The sequence below is a fragment of the Chamaea fasciata genome, unplaced genomic scaffold, assembly GCF_029207755.1.
Source record: "Chamaea fasciata isolate MVZ Bird 193981 ecotype frontalis unplaced genomic scaffold, bChaFas1.0.hap1 SCAF_6, whole genome shotgun sequence".
Taxonomy (NCBI): Eukaryota; Metazoa; Chordata; class Aves; order Passeriformes; family Sylviidae; genus Chamaea; species Chamaea fasciata.
This window is the reverse complement of record NW_027094091.1, coordinates 67,754,960-67,782,103: the sequence shown is the minus strand read 5'-3', so window position 1 is coordinate 67,782,103 and position 27,144 is coordinate 67,754,960. Positions and strand designations below refer to the sequence as shown.

At 39.7% G+C, this 27,144-nt stretch overlaps 1 protein-coding gene across 1 annotated transcript in view; it reads left to right on the top strand.

The window, feature by feature from the left end:
* The window catches only part of AFG2A (AFG2 AAA ATPase homolog A), a 164,523-nt gene that overhangs the window by 48,066 nt on the left and 89,313 nt on the right, over positions 1–27,144 (top strand). Inside the window, 1 exon segment of the mRNA XM_066186686.1 lies at positions 594–720. Within this exon segment, the coding sequence (XP_066042783.1) occupies positions 594–720 (127 nt within the window).

Genomic DNA, 27,144 nt, shown 5'->3' with positions numbered 1-27,144 from the left:
TTTTTTTCCCAACACTTGAAAAAACTTAGGTATCTGGAAAACTAACTGAGTTGAAGGACTGACAATGCAATTATGAGGCAGTTGGTCAACACTCAATTTTTTCTCGTGTGATGGAGAGAATATAGAAATGTAGAGGAACTCTGCAAAACACATAACTGCCTAATATTTTGCAATGCATAGGGTTGTGTAAGCTCTCACTTGGATGGTGCTAAAAATGAAAGTTCATCTGACTAGTAGAAGAAGCTGCATGAATTCAGTTTTCTTAAAAATGTTTATTCCAGATACCCACATTCTGCTAAGTTCTTTACAACCTCCATAGCAGGGCAATGAGTAAAAAAACCTCAAATCTCAGTTGCCTTGCTGAATACCAAGAAAAACCTATGGAACTCAAATTCTCTGATTTAGTTTTACTCAGTTCATATCACTGATGCTCTTTCAGAGGTTGAAGGCAAAACCAAATATTACGAAGAATTAAGGCAAAAAGGTGCATCCCCGTAAATTGGAAAGAATAGTGCATCTTTTCCTTTCTCCTGTTTCTAGGAAGGGAGAGATAATGCTGTGCCTTTTTTTTTTTTTTTTTCCCTGTAAATCAGCTCTTCAGGTGCTGGGAATGTAGCAGACCGTGTCTTGGCTCAGTTGCTGACGGAAATGGATGGGATAGAGCAGCTGAAGGACGTGACAATTTTGGCAGCTACAAATAGACCGGACATGATAGACAAGGTACAAATAGATGCACTGTCTATATCCTGTTCCTCTTGAAAAGACCAGATTTTGGTATAATTCCATCCTCTTTTACTCTCCAAACTATTGTCTGATCAATTTAATGATGAAGAGTGGAAGTTTGGAAATGAAGACAAGGCAGAGGAATGGTTCATGTCCCTCACTTTTTTTTCCCCCCTCTACAGAATTTTTAACAGAAAAAAACCCGTTTTATGGTAGCCTTAAATATCTGTTTCCTGGAAGAAGTTTTCCTTAAGTCAAGCTCATTGGACTTGTGAAGCAACATCTCTGTCACACTGCTGCTGTGGTTTTTGCTTCTGTTCTGTTTACTTATGCAGGTTTGCTGGAGTTTGTTGGTTTCATTAGTTACTTCCTTTCAAGGATTAAGTGTCTCAGCAATTCAGTTTCCAGCTGTAAACAGGGAAATTTCTCCTCAAATCCCACGGCAGCTCTGCTGGTGTGACAGGAACATTTCAAGTTTTTAAAATCTGGAGGGTTATAACACTTACTGCAGAAAACCTCCAAGCACAAACTCAGCCCAGCAGCCCTCTAGAAAATCCACTTTAAAACTGTTTACCACTGCCGTGTCTACTCACAGCTAAGTGCAGTAGATGGATCAGTCTGAAGTGACTTCCTTTAAGATATGATTTGTAGTGTTGGAAAGGTTCTTTATTCCACAGCCTTTTGCCTTCACAACATTAAGGAATTTGATGACACGTTAATGAATTAAGTTTTCATGTTTTTTTAGAGTTTCTTATAAGTTTCTTAAATAATTCTCACAATCTCAGCTGGTTTTAGAATAGTCTTTTCTGTTTGTCTTGGAGCATTCAGGCATAAAATACATGTGAAATGTGTATGTTTAAGGTATGGTTTGTATGCACATGGAGTCTTGAGAAAAAAAACTTGCATTTTGGCTCCAGAACACAGCCTCTTCACTTTTGAACTGAAGGAAGCCACATGGCTGATGGAGACCTGACAAAGGCTTCCTCAGAGCTTACTTGTACATTTATCTGTGAGCCAACCACAGCAAAGCAGAGCTAGAAAAGAGTTTTCAGTAAAAGATAATAAAACTCATCAGTGAAAAGTGTGCTTGTGCAAGATTGAGACTTTTCAAGATTTCACTTTTGTCAAATTAATTTTGGGTTATTTTGGTGACGGTTCTTTGGGGTAAGACTAAGCTGAATTTGAAAACATTCTGATAGTTGAACAGCAGGGAAATTTCCTTTGGAGTCAGTTCAACATTCTTCTGTGTTGTCTCCATCACCACCTGGGAACTGAGTTCTCTGCCAGTCTCCCTTTTGCTGGATTTCTCCTTGGCACACAGTGAGTGCTGCTTTCTCATATTTTAGGTTTTATTTGAAATACTGGCAATATTGGAACAGAACTACCGTGAGTCAAGGGTGCCACCCTGCAATACAGAGGGCTTTAGGATAGAACCTAATTTACTATGTACTGTGCCTACATCACTCCAGGTGCAAATCCAGACCTCTTAGCCTGGGAATGAAAGTTTTCATTTTGATGTGATGCATAGAAATGTAATGTCTTTTGTACATATGAATTTTAAGGGAGTGGTGAACTTTTAAGAATGAACAACACAGTGTTGTTATCCAGACCAGACAGGCTGTACCAGGCCATGGTCTTCTGGGTCCCTGCAATATTTGCAGTGCATGAGTTGTACTTTTTCCCTTCCCTGGAAGAAAGAAGATGACACCAGAAAGCATTCTGCTTCACTAATGGGAAATCTTTCAGTTGGGGCTTTTAATTTACTCTCTAATTGGTGATCCCTTTGAGATGTAAGAATTTGTTAAATTAATATTTTATGTGGAAATAGTTACACATGACAAAAAGTGAGTGTCCTGTTTTCATAGGTAAGTATGGTGACTATACAGTAATTTTTTAAGGTATAACTTTTACATATGGTATAAAAGTGCAATGCAGTTTCTCTACTTCCAAGGACTGGGAAAACTTTTTGAATACTTTTTTGTGGCTATTCTTCAGTTTTCAAAGCAAAAAATGCTTGAGGAATGTGTGTTTTCTAAAGGTTTCTATGCCTGCAAAATTGGTAACAATCCATCCAGCATTTTAATTTACGTGGCTCCTTCTTAACTGACAATGATGTGATGATTAATCTCTTGTAATTTGCAAACAGCACGTGGGATTATCAAATGTAAGGGTATTCCCCAAGGCCTAGTGCAGACTTCATTATCCCTGCAAACATTAGAGAACGTTGCTTTCAGAGAATGAATAGATTTGAGTCAGACTTTGTAAAGTTATATATAATGGGAAACTTGTTTGGACTTGTCACAGATGCCTATTAATAACATATTTCTCTAAGATGTCATGATTGTTTTGAAGTATTATTGTATCTTAAAGTTGTGTCTCATGTTTGTGTCTCAGCTACTTTGCGTCTCATTCATTTGATGTTGGAGAGACTTTGGAATAGTTTCTGTTTTCTGTTGGAATATAAACCCAGCACGTACTGTTTTCAGCCATGTATGGTACAGAAAGTGATTTCTCTTGGAAGGGAAATATTCTGGAACAAGATGTTCTGAACATTCTTTGAAAGTGATACAGAAACAAAACACTCTGAGTCAGTAATAATAGTAAAATCTTTCCTTTTCTTCTTCATTCTATAAGCAGAATTGATGAGCAATAACTGGAAAAACTGCCTTTTGGTTTTGGTGACTTACCCACTCAGGAGTGGTTTTTCATGCCTAAAATATGTAGCAGTAACTTTATGGAGCCGCTTATGATTCAAAGCCTTGTTTTTATTTTTCCAATGCATCAGTTGTCCTAATGAGAGATCACTCATCCCCACATAAAATTTTTTGAACCCTGTGTATAAATTTCTCAGTTTGAAATGAAACGTTCTGTTCAGACAAACATGTGAATAAGTTTTCAGGTGTGGTGTGACAGATTTCCCTGGAAGAAAACCTACACCAACTCAGGAGGATTTGTGTGCCCCGTTTTTCCTTTTCTCAGTGGAACCTGTTTTCCTGGTCTTTTAGTGCTGGGCTAATTCTAGTGTGAGAAGGGTGAGCTGGTATCATTACCTACCCATACAGATATCTTTTTTCCCCTCCTATGCAGCGTTTCAAACTCCATTAACAAGGAGTAGGGAGAAAAAGGGATCCCGTCAGATCCCCAGGGACCTCGGTGAATGTTTTAGCACAGGAAGCAATACCCACGGTTGCTTCATCGGATGATTTTCCCTCCTGCTGGGTCAAATTTGAATGTCAAACACTTTAGCTGTGATGTAAAACACGAGGCGCTGAGTGAAGGGATGGCCCTTGGTACAGGATGACATCCTGGTGCTCCTGACAGCTTCACTTCTCCTTATCTTGGGGTATGCTATTTGCATAAGAATGACAGGATGCGATAGGACAAATGAAGATTAATGGGAAGCTGTGCTGTCGGCATTGCCCATTGTCTCCAGATTGATGATGGTCTGGATTTTGTCTGCATTCATGGGCTTCAGTGTAGTTTAAACTGGAAGCTGTCCTGGTACCAGAATACTGAAGAGCTGAACCTTTACAAATGCTTTGTTAGCACGGGAGGGTGGTGCTCAGCTCCCCATTTCCCACCATCCTGCTCGTTGCTATAAAAACATGTATTTTGCATATTGTGCTGGTGCAGGGGATTTTTCCTGCTTCCTTTTGCATGTTTATTTTGCTTTTAAAAAACTTCCTGCTCCCTAGTCTTCCTCCTTACTTTTTCCTCTTCCATCACCTGCAAGTTTTGCTGCTCCCTTCTGTAGGCTTTGACTTGTTCTATTAACCACTGGCTTTGAATTCAGCTTATTTAGTTTAAGAGTCACGTGGATAACACTGAGTTTTCTGTTCTGGTTGCATGAACAAAATAAAACAGAACTGCAGCTGATATTCTTCCTAGCAACTGCCAAGCATGGGGAAAGGGAACAAAACTCCCTTCCCCCATGCTTCAGTTGGATTTGAAGGAGTCTTCTGGGCAGAGAAATCAAGTAGAGGTTTATCAAATTGATCTGCCCCTCAAAATGTTGATTACTATGTAGTTATGGGACAATCTTAATTTAAAGTGGCTAGTTTTGATGAAAATAAAAAAAAATGTGCGATAGAACCATTTGGCAGAATCAGTAAAGAAATTATAATTTCTTGCCTGCAGCAAAAGTGAATAATCTTTCCTCTTTAAAAACATCAAAGTCCAGTCTTTCTGAGGGCTCACGGAAGAAATTCAAATATTTAAGTTTGCAGTTTTACAAGTTGAAAGGAATAGGGAAGAATCTTGCACGTTTATTTGTTGTTGTCTGGAAATGTGTATGTGTTGTTACAAAGCAGGTGATGCAGTCAGATGCAGTGGCGCAATCTGACCTCAGTACCGTGTCATATATTGGCCTATTTACATATTTGCCTATTTGTGTTTTCTGTTTTGGCCAGCTACATCTTGCTAAAGGTTGTTCCTGTGTTACAACTCTGACTTAGTAGGATTTCAGTTTTCCCTAATGTCGTATAGGACTGTGGAGTTAGAAACCACAGGATCCATCATGTGTCTTGCAGTGGTAAGGAATGAGCAGAGTAAGGAAAGTCTTGCTGCCATTTCTCAGCAGTGCAGACTCCATTCAGATTTGGAGGACAGGGGACCCAAGACTGGGTGCTTTTTAGAAGGAAATGGTGCAGGAACATTTAACTTTCCCAGCTGTTGTATTCTTGTGATGCAGTATTTCAGAGTAGGAATCGAAGTATGGGAATGCAATCACCACATCTCTCCACGCTGCTGAGCCATTAATTATTTCTTTTTTACTTCAAATGCTGAAATGCTTCTCTGCTTGTCAAAGGACACTCCTCATATGCTTGTAAAGCCCTGGGATTAAAAACAGAGGGCGAGATTTTGTGGGTCTCCTTTTCAGTCGGCCAGCACCTAGAGCACTTATATCATCTTGCCCAGGTGCAAGTAGGGCTCTTTGAAATACAGAAGATGTGGGATTTCTTTTGAAGACAGGATTGTTCTGGAGCATATAATAAATTTTCAGAAAATGAAGCTTTAGGGAAAAATGATATCAAACTACATGACATTGAAAAGAGGATCTGATATTCTAAAATACTTTCACAATTTTGGCACCATCACATTTTCCATCAATTGGTTTTCTCTGGTATGTGTTTGAGTTTTTCCTCTTAATTTTTTTAAACCTGTGAATCTGACAGGGGCAAAGAGGTGCTCTGGAAAGATTTTCGGAGGTTCAGCTTTACCTTCATTAATATCAGAACTTTACACTTTAGGGTAATTAGAAACTTATTACCTTTATTAAAAAAAAAAAAAGAGCAAAAAAGTAAAATGAAATTATTTAAAAGTTTTCACATGTTCTTTTCACCTGCCAAACTGAAATGGCTGAATTGCCAGAGTTGATGAGCAGTGCTGTTTACTGGCTGAGACTTTCAAGGGGCTGAGACCTGCAGATTTTGAGGCTGGATTACATAGTGAATCTATGGTTTCTAAAGATCCTGACCACTCTTACTATGCTGAGGTAGTTTGGAGGTTCATATATGTATTTGTATCTCTTAAGTCAAGAACTAGGTTTTAAGATTCACCTGAATCTCCCTGTCTCCTTCTCCCCCCCCCCCCCCCACCTCCTTCCTCACAGAGGAAAACTTTGTTTTCTCATGAGCACAGCAAATAAAATATTTCCAGGTGTGCAAAAGTGATTTTTGTTTCCAACTATTCGATTGTCAGAGTGTGGAGGGCTGAGTAGTAAATCAGCCTTAAGGCTGCTATGGTTTTAAAAAACAAAATCTTAGTGGTGACAGCTGAAGAGCACAGTGACTTTTTCACTTAAGATTTATTACTTGCCTGAAAAGAAAGGTTGGAGGGAAAACTTGCTGGGCTGCATATTTTCTCCCTTAGCAGATCTACTATAGGGCCAGGACAAATTGGCTTTATTTTGTCTGTGAAAACATACATTTAAACAACGTATGTAAAAAATATAATAGTTTTACTTCAAATAGAATAGAAAAGTCAATACACCCTTCTCTTGTTTATAGTGGAAAGCATTGCTTGCATCTGCTCAGTCATGTGTTTTAGCATCACTTATACTTTTATAAACTTCCCTGCAGCACATGCCAGAAAATTTACTTCGAGGTATCAATGTGTATTTATTTTGTCCCAGAGATGGAAAGGTAAAGGCCACGGGCCTTTTGTTTGTTCTTATTCAGACCTCCTGCCTGGAGGTTACAGAGTCCATCTAAGGTACACAGGGTGCTAGCAAGCCTCCGGACACAGTGGGATCTTGGAAAGGCTCGGATTTGTGTCTGTTGTGTCAATGCCATCCTGGTTCGATGAGTCTGTAACTGTGATACCAGGTGTGGTTTTGGAGGTTTGTGGTTTTTTGTTTTGTTACTTTTGTGTGTGGTTTTTTTGTTGGTTTTTTTTTAACAGTGACATGGAAATTGTGCTGTATTTCTAAGATAACATGGGAATATCTGGGGTTAAAATGAATAATGCCTCTAAAAATGAGGGACATGTAAGCAGTACACGTAGCCTGGGTGGAAATTCCTCAGTGTAGGTTTACTGACAAAGCAAAAAACTTCATCTAGAGAAGTAACACTAATTTTATGACTAATTGTAATGTACCTACACAGCAAAGTACAGAGAAGGCAGAGAAGCGAAGTGCAGCAAGGCAAATGCCATTGTTGGTGTGCTGGATGGCATGAGTCTTGGTTATATTTAATTAGCTTCATTAGGGTGGTGATAACAGTTAAAGGAGAGGATTACAAACAGCCTTGGGTTTTAAATATTTACGGGATTGACGCTGGAAGGGATGTAAGTGTAATACTGAGCGCTGCAGAAGCTTGAGGAAGGGCTGCAGTTGTGGTACTTGGGCTGTAGCCACGGACACATTTAGAGCTTGCTTTGCACTTGGTCTTCTGCCCAGCTCTCCTCTTTGTGGATGCAAAATGCACAGTGTTTGTCCAGTTTTTGTGTACGCTATATTAAAATAGCATTATAGAGGATGTTGTGTTTGTCGAGCACTCGTGAGTTAAGAACTGGCTACAATCTTCATTCATTCATCATATGTGCATCATAATGCAGTCTTTATTTACCTTAATTAGAGATATGTGCGTTGTGCACAATTAATTATATTGCATTCATTTAGAAAATTATTTCTGCAAGTCATTATGATTGCCTGTACTTTAATTACCTCAATACTCCTATTTCCTTGCTTTTGAGGTCTCTGATTAACGCTGTTTAAAATCAGATGAACCATCACTGGTTTCTGGGGGGGGGGATTATCAGGTTACATCGTGTTGTGTCGTACTGAGATCGTCGTTGTTCTCAGCAGTACGGGACCCTCTGGGTCTGCCACAAAAAACTTGTTTAGTTGAAATAGGCGATAAATTGACAACATTAAGCTTTGCTGGTTTTTTGTGGGGTCTGCTGTGCAAGAATGGGACTTTTGCCTGTTACCCAGGATACTTTCTGACAACAAAAGAGTGCTTTTGCCCCAGTGTCCAGACTCTTGCTTTTCATTGTGTTCTCTCTTCATATCAGGCTTTTCCTTCTGCTGTCTTCTTTCTCCTGCTTGACTGTATTCAAAGAACTCCAGTAAGGGGAGAGGTTGCTTCCCTGCTGTCATTTTGGGAGCCTAAATCCAGCATGGGCTGCAAACTCCTTGGGCCTTCATCAGTCTTTGAGTCGGCAAAATTTGGAAAATGCATCTACAAAATGTCAAGAAGCCTCACAAAGCCTTTTCAAATTGAGATGTTTCAAGTCCTCTGTAATGTGGTCAGGTCTCAAGACCTCTTTTCAAAGGTTAGGGTGAAAGAGTTTTATTTTTATTAATTTGTAAGAACTGTAAATAAAGCGACATTTTTCCTAGTCTCCTTCTCATGCAACAGCTGAAATGTTTTGACTGGAGCATTACAAAACAAATCAGTCTAAGGCATCCAGCCAGCTTGGAAAGGACAAGAAGGTCAAAGCTCGGAATAGCATAAGCTACTAAATGGATTATTTTATAATATAAAATGTTGAGTGACTTCTATATTAACTGTTGATAGTTATCTCTCCCCTAACAGGGTAGGGAGCTGTTCCAGTAAAAAGGCCAGTCGTGGTGAAATGGAAGGCCTGGCTTTGTACAGGTCACTGGTTTGGTGTCTGTCAGAACCAACGGCAGGATGAGGTGGCCAGTGCACAGTGCCACTAGTTGCTTGCACACTTAAAGATTGTGACCTTTTCACTTCTTATTTTAGCTTTGGGAAACCTTTGACCCTCAGGGCTTTGTAATGAGCAAACTGAAATACAGTCAAGCTCTTTACATCAGTAAAGGACTCTAAAAGAGCAGCTGAATTTCAGGATTAGGTGCTATGCACTTGTTTCTCAGTAAGGATTTTATCTTTTATTTAATGGTCTTTATGGATATTAGATGCCATCATTAGTCCTTTCAGTTGGTTAGAACCATTTCTTTGTGAAATTTTTGTGGGGAGAAGGAAAAATGGGCGATCACAGGCAGAATTTCCAATAGCTGACTTTCAGAAAAATTTTACTGTGTTAAAGGAGATCCGGCTTTAGCTGCCATCTGCTCCATCAGTGATGAAAGCTGGATGTCTTGCACATGTGATGCACATACCTTCAGGGATAAATGGAAATACTATTCCTGTGCAGTATATATAACACAGAAAGACAGTATGTTTGTTCACAAAGACAGGTTCTTTCTATAAGATCTTGGTTAAATTCTTAAAATAAAGCTGAATGTGGTACTGTAATAATGTAGCACAGGAGGAAAGGAAGCAATCTGGAGGGGACTGATTAATAATGTATCATTTCATAAGGTGTGTGGAAGGATTGATGTGCACTGGAGTGCAAAACTAGGGCTCTCCATGTCCATGTGAAATGTTTACATCTCCTGTGAACAGTGCAAACTTGGTGGGTGACTGATCACTGGATACCCCAGGGTTGAATTGGATATGCATAGTAACAAAATTTCGGGTGTGTTTTAGGCTGTATATGATTCCATGTATAGGCAACTCTAAGAGTTGGCTCACGCTCAGGAAAGTTCGTGATATTTTTTGGGAAAACCTAGAAAAACATGTAAATGACAAGGTAATTGAGAGCAAAGGGTCTGAAAGTTAAATGGGTATTTTGATTGAGTGGTGCCAGGCAGGACTCAGCAGTTCTGGAAATCTGAAGCGACGGCTTCTTTTGGGGGGTTATATATTACATATTCTTACCTAGTTGAGGAATTCAGTTAAAGAGGGTGTAGTCACTTCTTCCTTTGTTTTAAATACAAGTATATTCCCTCCATGGCAAATAAAGTTTTGTGCTATGAGAAGCACAAACCAGGTATATGTGCTTTGAACACACTTCGCAACAGTACTTTGCTGCCTACAGCATCTTCTTGAAGTACTGTTCCCAGTCAGGTGCTGGAAAAAGATAATTCTGGGAATTGCCCCTTTTTTTAGGGGGTGTTGATGGTGTGATATTCTGTGCAGAATGAAAGGAGAGTCAGCTATTCCTAAACAGAATCTGGTTTATGCCTTTGATCATCCTTGCTGCCCTCCTCTGAACCTCTTCCAGATCTATTACATCCTTTTGGAGAGGAAGGGACCAAGCTGCACCATGGGTTTGTGTGGGTGCACAATGATGTTTTCTGGTTTGATCTTTACCCTTTTATTAGCAGTTCTCAGTTTTTAATACAGAATTGGTTTTTTGACTGCTGCCAAGAGGCAAACTAGAGTTTTCATCACTGTCTGTTAAGACGAGAAATGGTAATGATTCATCTCATGGCACATCCATTTATTTATGAAGAGAATATTGAATTTCCTGTGTTCGGTGCTTTGCCTTTACTTACATTGAATGTTATCCAATTGCTGTCTCCTGAGAGTCTTGGACAGTTCTTTACCATCCCTGTTGCTTTGAATAACTCTGTCATTAGAAATTATGGCTCCTATATGAAATGATTTCTCTGGTATTAAACCTCATAAAGGAGATGTAAATTTTATACAGGAAAAATAGATGGAGATGAAGGGGTCTGTATTGTGTCGCAATAGAGAGGTAACAGGAAAGGCCTCTCCCCTGCCAGTGCATGCTGTTATCTACAGACAGATCCTGACAAGCACAGTTGGACTCTTACTGAAAACAGAGAAACAGAAGAATGAGAGATAAAGCATCACATAATATAATGAGCTTGAGGGAATTTGTATTCCTTTGGGCTGTTGTTTACTGGTTCTGAAAAGGAAAGGGAAAAGAATGAGAAGCCTGGCCCTGTTTTTTGGTGCAAGTTTGAGTGCAAAATAAGCAAGTAGAAGCAAAGCAAAAATTCAAAAAATCTTAAAGAGAATGATCATTCTAAAAGAAGTTTGTCTCTGTATAACTCTGTGCCTTGTTCTGTGGAGAGCCTAAGCCTGCCTATCTGTTTATAAAGAGGAAAACAATGAAACTGGCAGATATTGAGATTTAGATGGTGGCAGGATAAAAAGCAATCTGTAAGGAGTGCTGTGTCTTTACAGTAGGCAGCAATGCACAGGAAAAGTGCTGAGTGCCAGCCCAGTCTGGGGGAAAACACTCCTGAGAGTGGCACAGAAAATGGAGGGATCACAGCTTTGGTTCTTGCAGACAAGAGTGAGTCTTCTTCAGACTGCAAAGAGCTTAGCTGTGCTTCCCAAGTTGTTTTTCTTAGCATTGAATGCTTTCTGCAGAAGTCACTGAGCGAGGAGGGGCAGTGTTAGCCAGTTTGCAAGGCAAGTCTTATTCCATTACTTAACAGGGAGGCACGTGAGCTATGTAAGCAAGAACACACGCCAGGGTGTGTGTGTTCATCAGTCAGCATGTGGGGTGTGTGTAATTGGCAAACACACACCTTGGAACATGTTCCTGCACCTATAAAATGGCCATTTATTTTAGTTTTATTGAGAAATGTAAATACCCTCTGCTAGCTTACAAAATTCTCTTTTTTATACATATAAAATTGAAACACTGTTCTTTCATGCATTTAATGCTGAAGTGTGTTAAAGTCTTTAAATACCTGGTTTAGTGCTTAAGTACTACTTTGATCCGATATCTGAGCTTCTCTGCTGTCTTCGTGCACTAATAATTCCATTTGAGTGGGTGTGAGGAAATGTAACTTGACTTCATCCTAGATTTCCCCATTGATTCCTATACCTTGTGCTCCTCTGAGCTTTCCCACCTGTACTCAGAAAAAATACATTTCCCAGGGGAGCTGCAGTGCAAACCTTATTCTTCACCCAGAAGGACTGAATTCAGAGGCTGTCACTCTTAAATGATGGTTTGATTCTGTGTACCAGCAGGGAGGGGTTTTATAATGTTGCTTCAACCATCTGCCTGCTCTCCAGAAAAAGTGTTGTCAAGGGATGGAAGAGGGCAAAGAATCAGTGACTTGGAAATGGATTGTGCTCCTTGCTGCAGTTACAGCAGTGTACTGCCTATGGAAGACTGACGCCTTCTTATTGAAGGCCTCTGTCTCCTCTGTGCATGGTGAGCAAGAGTGATGGAAACAAAGTGAAAGAGCTGTAATTGCTGTAGGCACTGTAATTGAGGCATTAGGTGGAGTTCTGTCACTGTTTCTCCAGCAGTTGCTGATTAACATTCACGGAGCTCAAAATTCATCCCTCTGTGCAACCTCACTGCTATGAAGGGGTTTCAGAATTATGGCTGAAGGGGAAGTCTTGTGTTTCCTCTTTTTTGGGTTACTTTGAGCTACTTCCCAGTGAACAGAGCAGGGAAAAGAAAGAAGCCACCACTGAAGGCTCTAGATCATGTGCAAGACTTGTACAAGGCCATTTACCGCCTTTGTTTTTCATGTGAAAACAGACTGTGTTTTACAGGAGATGCCACATCACAAATAAAGAAACTGTTTAAGCAGACACATTTCCACAACAAAGGCATATTTTGACGTCATCTGCCAGCAATGCTGTGACAGAACATAAATAATGTAGGCTCTTGGAAAAGGAAAAATATTAATTGGAACCATTAACCTTCTGAGACAGTGAAGACATTTAGAAAGAAATGATTTTAATTAGTACTGTTCTCAGAGAAGAGAAGCTGTGGTTCGATTCAAAATCGCCAGAATTTGTGTACCTGGCATGCCACCTGAAATTTTGGGCTCACAGAGAAATGCAAACTCATTATTCAAATGGCAGCCTGGTTTGTTTTGGTTTTTTGTTTTTCTTCTATGGTAGGATTTCCATGGGTTTACATTTTATTCATGTGGATCTTATTCTCATAAAAATACTGATACAAAAGCTCTTAACCTGGAACTCCTTCAGTCCATGCTCAAACCATTTTCTTTTCCCATAAGCTGAGGATTGCATTTCTTTCCGACACTAGAATCATTTATGTATATGCTTCACTGTAAAGCTCAATGTGGATTTGAATGTTTGCAGAACTGGAATTTTAGGAACTAGAAAAAGGTGACAAATCAGTATCTGATTAGGCAGAATTACACCATGCATACAAATGGGGCTTATTTTGGCATTTCTGAACCCTTTGTCTTTTAACATTGTCTGCTTATATAAACACAACATAATATAATATACCTAAGTAATTATTAATATAATCACTGTTGTTCTACTTTTCTCATATAATAATGGAGTGAAAGGACTAAGCTTTGCTGAATGAAAAAATTGAGAAAAGTCTTGTGTGATAAAAGAGTTCTCCCACCTCACCAGAGATGAGAGAGTAAGTGAAAATGAACCCGGTGCTTTCTCAGCCAGATGGTCCTGATGCTCTGGGTTGATAACATGTTTTGTAGGTGCACCAGATAAAGCTGGTTTTGCCAGAAGAAATGTTCTTGTATGGAACTGCTTCAATTTCATCTTTGAGCAGTAGCGATGTGTCTAAATGTTGGCTTGTACTGATAAAAAACATTCTGGGTTAGAAAAAGAAAACCCATTTCAAGTCCTGTCCTCACCCACACTGTGTTCTCTTCTAAGGGGGTTGTTGGTGTAGTTGTATTCACATCATTGAGCTCTTCACCAAGTATATGCTATCTTGAAGAAAATAACTAATGTCAGGGTCGTGAAGGTGAATTTGCATTCCTCCCTGTATGTGTGTGTGTTTCATTGGGGTACGATGAAACAAAGACTTCTTATAGCATCACATATTTTTGTGGTAAAATGGATTGTTGTGATGTTCTCCCTTGAGGAAGAATATAATGATAGTCTATTATTACTCTGTATTTTCCTTGATTTTTTAATAGTTGCTTCAACTGTGGTTCCCTTTTCTCCAAGGAGCAGCTGTTGCACCTGATTCTCTGTTTTTTACTATCACAATGGTCTTGGGCATTTACATGATTTTGTTTCAACGTCATCTTATTCATGCACAGGAAATTATTAAATTTTCTGTGTCTGCTTATCTGAAAATTAGCTAAAAGATGCTGAACATCCAGACACTTAGTCTAATTTTTTTCTTTAAACAAAGACACCTACTATCTCTAATTATCTAATTTCTTTGCTACCAAGAACTGGAAGAAGAAACACTGAGCATTTTGAAAGTTTTGTGCACACGTTTTTAAATTACTCTTCAGGTTCCCAAAACTTGGGATCAGCAGATGGCAGTCAAACCAAAGTTCCATCTCTTAGCTTGCACGGAGATCTCCAAACCTGTAGGAGAAAGTGGGAAGAGAGATTCTGTGGTAGAGTTGTGTCAGAAGAGATGTTCTTACACATGTGTAAGTAGATACAGGTTTGTCAGACCTTAAAAAAGAGGAGCTTTGATTTCTGTCTGTCCGGGATTTGCAGAGGGTGTTTGTTTCAGGTCTTTGGACTTTGAAAGCTCTTGATTTTTTTTTTTTTTAAGCATCTGTGGCTGTTTTGAAAAGAGCAAACTCCTGATTAGGTTGTCTCACTAGTGTTCTAGAGGTCTGTCTATTTTAAAATATTTTCTTATTCAACATGTGTAAGGAAAGAGCTTTGATTTTATACCTGTAGTGTCTATCTCACTACAGAGTATGTTTTTTTTTACTAATCAGTTTGGGGTTTTTTTGATAAAAACCATACGTTTCTTTAATTTGTGGTGGTTAATGCTTAAAAAAATTTTTTTTACACTTGTAGTTTAATTATTTTTTGGTGGGATATCAGCTAAGTGGCTGAAGATTGTTGAGTATTATATGATCTTTTTATTTACATCGTGTTCTAAATAGTTGTGACACTTGCAAACCAGTACAGCTCTATTTAAGTTGTTGATGGAGTAGTTTCCTAGAGCTGCACCTTCCATTTAACACAGTTATTCCAAAGCTTAGTTACTGAAAGCATGAGGACTGAAAGGAGTTGTAGGGTTTGAAGTATCATTATGTATCTATTGTACTATTATTTTATTCTATTTTCATGTTTTTCGCTTTACAACGGCATTGAACTTCAACCTTTGCTTTTTTTAATTTTCATTTATATTGAAAATTCTATCTTCTGTTTTCTCCTGTGTGCTATTAGGATGGGAGCAGGAGAAAATCCTCCTGATGGAAAACAAGCCGCCAAAACAAAAGACTATGGGAAAAATACTCACAGGTTTTATCATGAGTCAATATTTTCAGTTCACACTTCACATCTCCCTTTTCCCTGGAGGGATTAACACTGCCTATTAATTGAAGAGCACAGTTTATACTGAGCATTATTTAACATATACTGGTGGAATTACTGTACTTCCTGTTTTGTATTCACAATAATAGGTTTCTGAAGAGTTGCCTTTGTATAAATACCTCACTGACATTTTAGGCAAGTGTATTCATGTCCTGGAGTAAGCACGAAAGAGTAATGTGTTGGAACACTGCTAAAGAAGGAAATCTCTTTGTGTTTCATAAATGATACCCCTAAAGCCTTTTAAAAATCTGTGTTTTTAAATGACAGCTCTGCAATGGTTTTGTTTCTTTGCTTTATGTTATTCTGGCTTGAATTGGCTCTAGTAAAGCATAAAGGGAAAATTGTGGCTTCGGCAAGGAATCTTCTCTGCACCTGGAGTGCTCTGCCAGGAAGCCTGAAATACTGTCACATGGGATAGCAAATCTGCAGAATGTGTTAATGTTAAAAGGAAGTGAAAACTTAATAACAAACGAGCTATTAATGCAAGTACTAATTTCCTTATATGTCTCTTAGTCCCATTTAAAGTCACTTGCAAAAAATCAGGGGGCCGTGGGGAGCCCAGGGAGTGAAGGTTTCCACCAGACTTTGTGTCAAGTTTTGTCTGTAGTGGTTGTGGGACTGCAAAGTTCTTACGATAGCCAAAGCTGATAATGCATGATGGAGATCAGGTCTGAACTAATTAGGTTTTATTATCAAAAGTCATTTGCTAATGCTTGCTGACCATCTGGTTAGTTCTGAAATTTATTTTGAGTCTCTAGAGAAGGAGAAAAAGAGTAAAGATAACAGAAATAATGACTTTTTAAAATGTTTTGAAATTAATAGAAGATATTTAGCCTCTGTTAAGGGGTTGTGAGCCCTCTGATAATGTTTAGATTTATTATTTATTTGTATAAGGTGCACAAAATTGACACTGGGCTGAATCACTGGTTCTGTTTTCTTTATCTCCTAATTAGTTTTTACCATGTTATATAGGCACACCACTGCTCTCCAGGATGTGTGAAGTGGTTTCTTCCATTCCAAAATGTGTAGAAAAAGTAAGAAACGGCAGATAATTTTTTTCTCCTTCAAGTTTTTCTCCTTCAAGCTGCTAGGTGCAGCTTTACATATTTGCCAGTTAAAATCTCTGATGAAAATACTGCAGGAAAAAAACCCCGTCTTGTGTTTTTGTGGTCTCAGTTTCACTTCAGTTTTCACCTGGTCTGTAAATGACACTGCAAAGATATCATGTGTTTAATCCTGAAATCATCTTCGTCCTGTTTTATAGTCTGAGAGGGGAAAAAAATGTGGGGAATTTCCTTTTAAGATACCCTTGTTTCCTGCCTTCTCTTTAATCTCCACACAAGATATGTTCCCCAGAGGAGTGTCAGCTGGCAATTGCTAGCAGTAGCAATGCTGCATGTGCAGGCTCTCAACTGAAAAGCAATTCAATCAAATGGCACCTAAACCTGAATTCACAGAAATTTAAGTAACTTGGCAATACATCTCCCCTGTGCATGAATTTTGATTTGCCTGCCTGAAGCTCTGTTTGTGTCTGGTCTGCTGACAAGGTTTGCACAATTGTGACACTGCTGGTATGGCTGAATGTCCAAGAGCTGCATTTCTCTGGCTAAGTTGGCAGAAGGCTCTGGTAGAGACCTTCTGCTGATATAGCTGTAGCTTTTCGCTGAATGATGTGAGCCAAGCAAGGCCAAAAAAAAAAGAAGGGCTCATTTCTTTTTCAAAGAATTCTTTCCAATTCTTTGACTGCTGTGGTACCAAAGCTATATACCCCTAAAGTGATGTCCAACATTAACCACTCTGACTGAAACATTCTGGGCTTGCTCTTACTTCTGGGCTGACTTGTCTCTTTGATAAAGTTTTCACAACAATGTGGCAGATGATTCTGAGAATTAGAAAAAAGAAAAATAAGGGCATAATTTGTCTAGATTTAATCAAGTCTCTGAAAAACTCCAGGCTCTTTATCTTTGGAGCATTGGTGATGATCCAAACAGGAGGATTGCTTTCCCTGGAAGGATTCACCCAGATTTGGCCATGGAAGATGCGTTTGCTCAGCAAATTTAATCAGCTTATCACAAAGTTCTGCAAGCATCTTCTCTGTGTTTTGGGTAGTCTGGACAACATACTGCTTTCTGAGTAACTGCAGCCCCATGCTCCATGATGTCTCGTCTGCAAAGCACGAAGCTGGACTTTGGGCTCGGGGAAAGAAAAGAGCTGGGAATTCTGAGGTCCCCCTACTGTCCTCTGTGGCAAAGAAAAGGGCAAAGGGATCCAGAAAAATCTTAGTTTCTTGACTGAGCGTTAGTTCAGTGGATTTTATGGTCGTCATGGCACAGTACTGCGGACAGAAGGCAAGCAGGGAGTGCTCAAATGACATGATTGAGATGTTGCTTGTGGCCATATTAGATGCTTGTGGAGAAGCAGAGGTCTAATTGTAGCTGCACCAGAGCCCTTAAATAGCATCCATTTAGTCACCCGGACTTTGAGAGAAGTCTGTGTTTGGTTGTGATGCTGGTAACCACTGCACCACATTCCTCCTTAGGGGCAGAAAAAGAAGCCAAGTCTTGAAAGAAATAATTTCTCTGCTGCCTTGCAAATAGTAGTGCAATCCACAGGCTACGTGTCTGTGGTGGGGTTTTTGGGTGGCTGGTCCGTGCACAGAATAACATCCTCCTGCTACCACAAATTGTTCTCATCATCCAGATGGAAAGTATCTGAGCTTGGTCTTGGTATTTATGTTAGTAAGTTCAGGAAGGCTAATGAGAGCTGTGATGGACCAACACCATGTTGGGCACTGTACAGGAAAAAACCTGTCTCTGCCAGCCCTAAGTTGTGAGGACCCCAAGCTGGCCTGCTGTCAGCAGTGTGCCGTGGGCTAGACTCTCTAGTTTTCCTTGCAGGTAGCTCTTCTTTTAAGCTTCAGAAATAAAACCTACACAGAATCTGATAAAAAAAGACACTTTAACGTTGTAAAGGCAGATGCTGGGAGTTACCCAGACCTGCATGGGCAGCTGCAGCTTGATTTTGTTCTCCTTTGTGTGTGTGTTACAGGGTCCTGCCGGAGATTTCCCAAGCGAAAAGTATTTGTTTGAGGGATTTACTTATCGATGGCCCAGTGCCAGTGAAAATATCTGCTCTGAGTACAGCAACAATCAAAACCCAAACAAAGCATTTTCAGATATATGCTGAGCAGTATGGGGATGATATAAAAATAGTTCGGTGTTTTGCTCTGGGATGGAACAATGGCCAATGCCCACACGGTGCTGTGGAGGAGGCTCAGAGATCAGCATCAGTTCTTCAGGGAGTTCAGCCACTCTCAGATAAGGGAACATGGCTTTTATTGTTACAATTTTGAACTTGGCTAATTAGAAAGAAGGCAAAAGTGAATGGGGAGCAGAGATGGAATAAAAATATCTATTTGCATTCCTTGTAAGTTGAAGGAGATAATTACGTTGAGTGGATAAGCGGCTACCTGGTGTCTAGTGGGGATAAGTGGCTAATGAAAGAACCAACTTCAAAAAGCTATCAAAGAGAAAAATAGCTCATAACAATCACTGCCATGCAGTGTCACTGAGGTAAGCATCTTAGCCACATTACACAAGGGATTTTCTGTTTGTTCAGGTAATAAAATTATCCAGATTTTTAGAAGAAATATTATATAAATGTGTTTTGTCATGTCTGTGTTTTAAAATTAATCTAAGTCCTTAAAGTTGATTATACTACTCGCACTCTGCTTCCTGGAGTTTGGAGGGTCCTCACCAAGGAGGCTGAAGGTTTTGACACAAACAGCAGCAAAGTTGTGGTAACTCTTCCTTTGCACAGCACACTCTTTATTTGCTGCAACAAATGTGTGGTAATTTGCCCGTCTGGATTTGAGTCATACGCTGCTTCTCAAGAAAAATGTGTGTTCCAGCCACCACGGCAGGGAACCTGAAAGATAAAATGTGGTTGCCATATATGAAAGTGTCAATACTGCAACTTCTTGTCATCAGATGAGTCATGGTGGTTCCAAGTCTGTAAGTACATGCTCAGCTTGAAAGATGGAGAGTACACAAGTAGTATTTCCTCTCTTACAAAGGTGTGTGTGAAACGACATGTTAAAATAGGTGATTTTTGTATAATAATGGTTGCTCATTTTCTGGTTTGGCGCAGTTTTCTGCTTCATACAGTTCTTTATGAGGGAATACGTTGTTGCAAGCTTTTTTATTATTATTTTATTTTTCTTATTGGTTTTATCGTGTTGGCTGTGGAAATATTGCCAAATCCTTCATGGTGAGCTGTAGCAAAAACACACGGGATTAATCAAAATGCAAAATAATATATATTATTTCACTTTTATAGGGTCGGAATCCCATGTGTGCATGCCAGTTAATTTTGTTCAAGGAAACCTTTCTCTTGCACTGCTACTTGTCACAGAAGTAGAAATAATACTATAGTTGCATTTTTAAAAATCCAACACTTTGAAGGTAAAATGGAAATTTTTTTTGTTGATTTGTCACCATGCTGTCAATTAACTGGAATGAAAATAAGAACTCTTTCTGTACCGTGTGAATAGGCAAGCAGAAAAGCAATGCAGAACTGTTGCCCTCTTTGCCCTGTATGCAGCAGGTGAATATTAACATGTACTTGTAGGTGCAAATACCTCTACAGAGTGTAGGCATGTACAAGTTACATTTTTACATGCCCAGATCTTTGACAGCTTTTGAAGATGCAAAAATGGTGCAATAAGGAACAGTACTACAGACAGGTAAGATCCCAGCTGTGATTGCAAACATCCCTGTGTGACTCGGATAGTTTCACACACAGTAGCAGACCAGTACCTTTTGTAAATAAACAAATGTCATAGACGATGAACAGTTAACTAATTGAAACTGTCCACCCCCAGCCTGCTTTATAAATGGACTGCCATTTAGCAAGTCAGGGAGGGCTGCACATTTTTTTTCTGATGATTAGATGAAAACTATTTTCTTCTAAGCAACATTTTCAAAAAGTGGATTGATGTAAGGTTCAGTAATGCATGTAGAAGAATGTGGTAATTTACTGAGGTATGTGATGGTTTTGCTGGCTTAAGTTTGATGCAGTTCATTACTTGAACTGTGGCTGTAAGGAGCTTTCTTTAAATCTGTGTCAATACAGTATTTAAACCACACCACACAAAAATACCCCATGGAGTGCCCTTTTTATATTTCTGTGCTGTATATTTTTTTTGAAAAAGCTTTATTGAATGAAAATGTGTTGACTGTCCTTATGACACTTTTTAGTTAATCATGAGATTGACTCTTCCTTGTGCTTGTAAGAAATGACAATATTTAATTAAGATATGGTAAGAAGTCAATCTAAAATACATAATTAATAATATCTAAAATAATTGTAGAATTGTGGCCTGGTTTGGGTTGGAAGGAATCTCAAAGATTATCTAGTTCCAAGGCAGGGACACCGTCCACTGGACCAGGTTGCTCAGAGTCCCATCCAGCCTGTTCTCGAAGAAGAAGGTCTGATGCATTGCAGCCTTACCAGTCTATGGAAAAAAAACCCCAAAAATCGAGGTTTCATGGTGAATTTCTTCTTTTTTGGCTTAGTGGTAGCTGTCTGGACTGGCAGATTCTTGAAGAGTGTAACTATCAGATGGTGTGCAGGGCAGGCAGATGATGGTGCCAGGGGTGACCCATCCGCTTACGTGCTTCTGGAATTCTAGCTTGCAAGTGTCAGTAGCCAAATGTAGACAGTGATTGTGTTCTAGTTACTCAGACTTGAATAATGTAATTCTTCATATTTTAGTAGCTATCTGTTAATTCGTACTTTAGCTCTATCTTCTGCCCCCCCTTATCTCAGCTGTTTCATTTTAGCATGTCAAGGGAGAAGAAGAAAAGAGGCTGCAAATGTGTGGGGACAGCCTTGTGCCTGTGGAGCAGATTACCTCCGGGACATGCAGCTGAAGTGTTTGAAACTCCCTGGAGTTTGGCAGCTTTCCGTTTGCTTTCCCTTTTCCTTCCTTTTTTTAGTCCTCCAGTAATAGCTGCCTTGTTCCAAAGAACAAAACCAGCACTTAGTGGTCATTCAGAAAGATTCATTAAAAACAGGAATGGAGTAATTGTAAACAGGCACCCCCCTCCTATCATTCCTCCCCCTTCTATTCTAGCCCAGGGCACAGCAGCCTTGTGTTGTCTGGCTCCAGACAATTTTTGGGAGAAAAAAGGGAACAATAGCCTTTGGAGGTTAAAATAACCTTTCCTTATTCAGCTGTTACAGTACTTTCTTAGAAAACTGAGAAAATAACTACAATTTTAAATTTTTTAAGCCACACACATTAACTGATAAATGTTCTCTTGTTGTAAACTCATAGTATGACTTTTATAATAAAATAGAGGTAGTGATTGTACTGATTTCATTACAGAAGGTAAGAAAGTGCAAAACAGCAATGAGAATGTTAATTAATGCAGTTTTCTTATAGACTGGGGTAATCAGTGGCTGATAAAGCTGTGATTCACTCCTGGTCTGTCTTTTTTACAAGATCTATCCAATAATATTGCAGATTTGTTAACCTTTGTGCTTACCAGGAATTATTGGCAGTGATATAGGCTGCAAGGAACAGTGATGATTTGCTGGATAGGTGATGTTTGTGGCAGTTGTTTCATCACTAAGAGACTTTTTAAATTATGCAGTTATGGAAGGCAGATGAAGATGTGCTCTGGGTACCTCTTTTACCTCCCCTTTGCCTCTGCAGCTGTAGAACCCTTGCGAAGTGTCTGCTGACTTCCCACCCTGTCAGCTCTGCCCAAGACTGACCTGAAGCTGAAACTGCTAAAATACTATGAATTTAGATGCGAAAACAGATACAGAGTTACTTTAACACTTGCAACTGCTCCAAAATTGAGCTAATTATTGATTGCAACCAGTGCACTGGACAAGGGGTGTGTACTTAGTAAGAATTGTGGCATTTTTGATTGACAGATGGGTTGACAGTGCTTCTCGTATAAACTATTTTATCTGCAGTAGTGTGAGAAGGTAGAGTTCAACCCGAGAGCCAGCTGACTTCAAAGCAGGACAATCCATGTGTTTGTCTGACCTAGCATGGGGTTGCCAAGAGATAAACTGGTTCTGAGTGAGGCACACCAGGCAGTGACACTGTATGGCAGTGATTGCTATGTGCAGTTTTTATTTTTCTCTTTGATAAACAGTACAGTGACAAAAACAGCAGAGCTGCTCCCCATGGGGTGTGGAGAAATGTATTTAGTCCGAGGGCTGCATTAATCAAACTGATACAGGAATTAATTGGGTTTGAATCATCCTGGGTTCCATGCCAGGGGAGATCTATGTGGAATTGCTATGAGAAGATGGTACTGCAGGGTTCAGGTGCAAGGATGTTAAGGCCAAATTTCAGCCTTGTTGCCATCCTGACTGGGTGGTGTAGCTGCTTAAAAAGAAATACCTCTAGGAACAGCCTAATCCATCTAATTATTCACTGCTGTTCTGCAAGTGATTGGGAAGAAATTAAATGCTTAGCATACTTGGGTTTGGATCTATCCTGGGTATTTAGAAGCTTCTCAGAGTGACCCATTTTATCTCTGTTTTCCTCCCTGCCTTAAGCCAAAGAGGCCAGAGCAGGAAAGCATGGGAAGGGCAGCACATGTAGGATCTCTTCCTGTAGCAAATGCAAAGAGACAGGTTTTGTGTGCTGGATTGATGGGATGTGGCACAGCTCCCCTCACCTCCAGCCTGACCCTGGTGGCAGAAGACAGTGTAAGTGGTCCCAGAAGTGACAGGTCTGGGATGGGAAGTCGTGCATGGCTGTTGAGCTGAAGCTTCACACCTGTTCTGTGTCACAGCAACTTCCCCTGCACACAGGGAGAGTTCTGTGAGTTATTTATTTAGGTATTAATTTCTGTTCTATTAGCAAAGCTTTCACCTAAATCTTTCTGGCCTGTCCTCCTAAACTTCCATGTAACCCTGTGCATGTTTGCAAAGACCGTTATTGCAAAGGCCTCTGACATTGTACTTTAATGAAGGATAATAATTACCTTTTTCACAACTTTTTTATTTATATTGTCACTTCACAAAGTAAGCATGAAAAAAAATTGTGGGAATTTCCTAATGTATTATGGAAGAATATACCAACCCCACGCTTGACTTGCCATGCTGTTACCCCAGTGCTGGTACCCTTCCTTTAGCTCTGGCCTTGACTAATCTGTTACAGCTTAGTGCTTTCAGTCAGAGACTGTAACAGCATCACAGCTTGGCAGCGTCCTCCCACCCACATAACCACATTCTTCTGTGGTTTTTGACTTGCTAACCTCAGTCCTTCATTGGTTCATACCTATTTAAATAGGTGGTTGTGCTGTGTCTTCAGGAAGCATCACCAGAGCTGTGTGCTTCAAATTATGCTTGGGGGGGAAGATGGAGTTTCTCCCTGAGCCTGTTCAAATTGCAGGGGAAGTGCATTATCATTATCTTAGTATTAGTTTGGGTCAGTGTCACACACCATAAAGCTATTATGCTTTGCTAATGATTTATAAATACAAGGGTGTGACTCTTGAGAGTGGTACTTGAGGGCTTTCCTTTATAATAATGCATGTAGTCAGTTTCTTATGGTATAAAAATCTTAATTTAATGTTGAACTAAATATCTGCATACCTTATTGTCATCTACCTCTTCCTTTATTGGATCTATTTTATAATTGTTTTACATTTTTCTGTGGTAAAAAACACCTGATGAGAGTTATCAGGCTTGGGATTCAGTGATTAGTGCTATTTTAGATCTGCAGATACCGTGTATACTGATGGACTCTGCTGTTTCTGCCTCATTTTGAGTCTAAGCTGCTAATTGCTGTTGGCAGGTTTTTTTACTACTGTGCTGCTCTTGGTTGTCATTATAGTTGTGAACTGTCAAAACATTGGGGTTTTGGGACCCTCATTCTTCACTACATCACAGTTGTTGTCTTGAACCTTGCACAGGTGGCATGTTGCAGGGACCATCCTGTCTGGATTTGTGGATGTGAGGAATTACTGAAGTTATGGCACACAGGGAATATGAAGTACAGGCGTCTTTAGAGAACAGGATAATTGGCCCCAGAAAATCCAAAGCAAAAGCTTCTGCAGCCTGACCTCTCATCAATGTTGAGGTATAAAAGAAATTTGAGAAATTTGAGAATTTTGAGAAGTCAGGATTTCTGAATGTGCTATTGAGAGACTAAAATCTGTGTTTAAATAGTCATTGCATGTTGCTGCTAAGACTTAGCCATAGGAAAGGAACTTGAGGCACATGATTTTCTTGTCATAGAAAATGTCTGTGCTTTTGAGTATGAAGACATATGTAATCTCTCAGCTTACTGTGTGTGCTTTTAGTTTTGACTTCCACTGTTGGCATTTTGCACAATAGCTTTTGTAAGGTGTAAATATAGAGAGTGTCCAGCAAAGGGTGAAAGCAGGTCATGGTGTTGCACAGAGGAAATAATTCTGGATGGAAAAGAGGAGAAAAAGCACGGAGGCAGTGTAGATTATACTGATTCAGTTACTTTTGAAGTGGTAAGTGCTGTAGTATTACCATAGTTGCTCTTCCTTGCCTTTGTTCTATCATTACCTAAGAAGAGATTGTTGTTTGATAAACAATGTGCAGCATTGGATGCCAGATGAAAGCATAGCCAAGAGATTAGATTACATTATCAAGGGAGAGAGGAAGGAAGATGCATTGAGAACGGGTCTGTTACAAGTCACCAGGTAATTATCAAGCTCCGTAATTATAAAGGGGCAGCCTCTCCCTTCTAACGTCTGTTTTAAATGTTACTTGTGATTAAAAGCAGATCATTTTGGGAGGGAGGAGTGAGCTTTGTTATTCTCCATCCAGATTGTTGTTGAAACAAAGAAAAGCTGCAAAAGTGGAAAAAGTCCTCTGGTGGTGTGTATACATGTGGACGTTTGGAGGGCAAAGATGGGATTTTGAGAGCTCTGAACTTCGGAATTCCCAGCCAAGTGGATGTAAAAATCAATCTGAAAATAGTGTGGCATGGTGTAAATTAGTTTTTCTTTCGGTAGTGAAGTCACAGGTCTGGTTTAGCTAATGTGAAGAGTTGGTGGTGGGTGCAGTATGTTGGGGTGTCCCCACAGGTTTGAAAACTGGGGGAAAGATAAAGTTCAAAATGGCAGGTAGCTTATTCTGTATCACACCTAATGCTGATATCTCCACTGACAGATAATATAATTTTGCCACGGGACATATTTTTCCTTCTGTGTCACAGGTCATTAGAAGTATAAATTTTCCAGCTCCAAATACTATAATCTTAAATAGAAAGACAGGCTTTTCCTTCCTTAGAATCACTACGTATGTGGTTGAGTAAGGGCATTTTTTCAGACCTATTTCCTGAAATGGTCAACCAGCCAAAACAGGTTTCCACACACCTAAAATTGTCTACAATTGCACAAGTAATGCCATGGAAATAATTGCATGACCACCACTCCACTGTGTTAGATTCTCACTGGTGATCTGTGAGTATAATGGGAAAGAAGACAATCTCAAAATTATGCACAATAGTTTAGAAAATGCCTTTTTATATCTTCAGTGTTTCTAACTCTGACATGCTAGGAAGATTGCCTGGATGATGGGACTGTAATGGCCTTTGTACTGGTAGAATTCTTTCTTTTCTGTTGTTGCTACATTCACCTTTCCAGACTTTTCTGCCTGCTCATCCCCATGGTTGAGTGTGTAGATGCTGTGGTTGCAAACATTTCTCCAGAGAGGTGAGGCTCACCAGGTGCAGAACACCTGTCACTGCAAAGGGGCTCGGGAACACCTTTCGGGGAATGTGTCCTGGAGAGCCAAGGAAAGGACAGACTATGGCTAGAAATGTAGTTTAATTGGAAGAGCATTGAAGTGCCATAGAAGAGGAAGAAGAGACAAAAAAACCCCAAAAAAACAAACAACAAAAAACCCCCAAACCAAACAAATTAACTAAACTGCTTTTGGAAATATGAGAGAGGTCTCCTAATTCGGGCTCAGACCTGGAATTTGTCTTAAATCTCAGACTACTTCATCAATTAAGTTCAGTTGCAAATGGAGAGCAGGCACATGCCTTTGGGAGCCAAAGAGAAATACTGATAAATAAACTGCTGTGGATAGTTCTTCCATTCCTTACGAACAATGCTGTTGAAGAGGACAATGAGGGTGTTGTTTTAATGAGATTCTAATCCGTGACTGGAATAGCTTTGCGTAAAACATGGAAATTTTGCTTTGTCAGAGGCCTGTGAATAGTACTGAAACTGTAATTGTGGTCAGTGCTATTGTGCGGTGCAAACACTGGAAGATGTGATCTCTGCTGTGAGTTTTCACATGTTCATTTTATGTGCCTGGTGGCTCATGTATAAAAGCCCTGTCATAGCCAGTAGAGCAGGGAGCAAATGGACTTGCTAATGCCAGAGTCAGCCCTCAGTCGGCATGTGAATGGCTGTGGACTCAGCAGCACTTACTGCTCAGTCTGCTGTGTTCAGCCTGTTACTCCAGAATGAAATTTGAAATTCTTAGAGTCCCTTGTTAGACCTGATTCTCTTTGAACTAATTAACATGATTCTTTCTGACATTCACTACCGTGTATAGTCCATGACTAAATAATAAGGTCCGAGCCTTCCTGAAAAGCTTCTCCTCTTCCCACACCTTTTTTCTTTTCTTTTTTTTTTTTTTTAAGTAAGTTCTGTGAAGTGAAGTATTACTATGGTGTTTCAGGACAGAATCCTCAGATCTTTTAAAAAAAAAAAAAAAGAAAACTAAAGGCAGGGGACTAGAGGGATGGAGGAAGAGAAAAGCTCTGCATGGCAAACCATTGTCTCTGGAAATGAAACACGCCCAGTAGGTATTTTTTCCATCAGGAACCATTGAATTAGTCCTC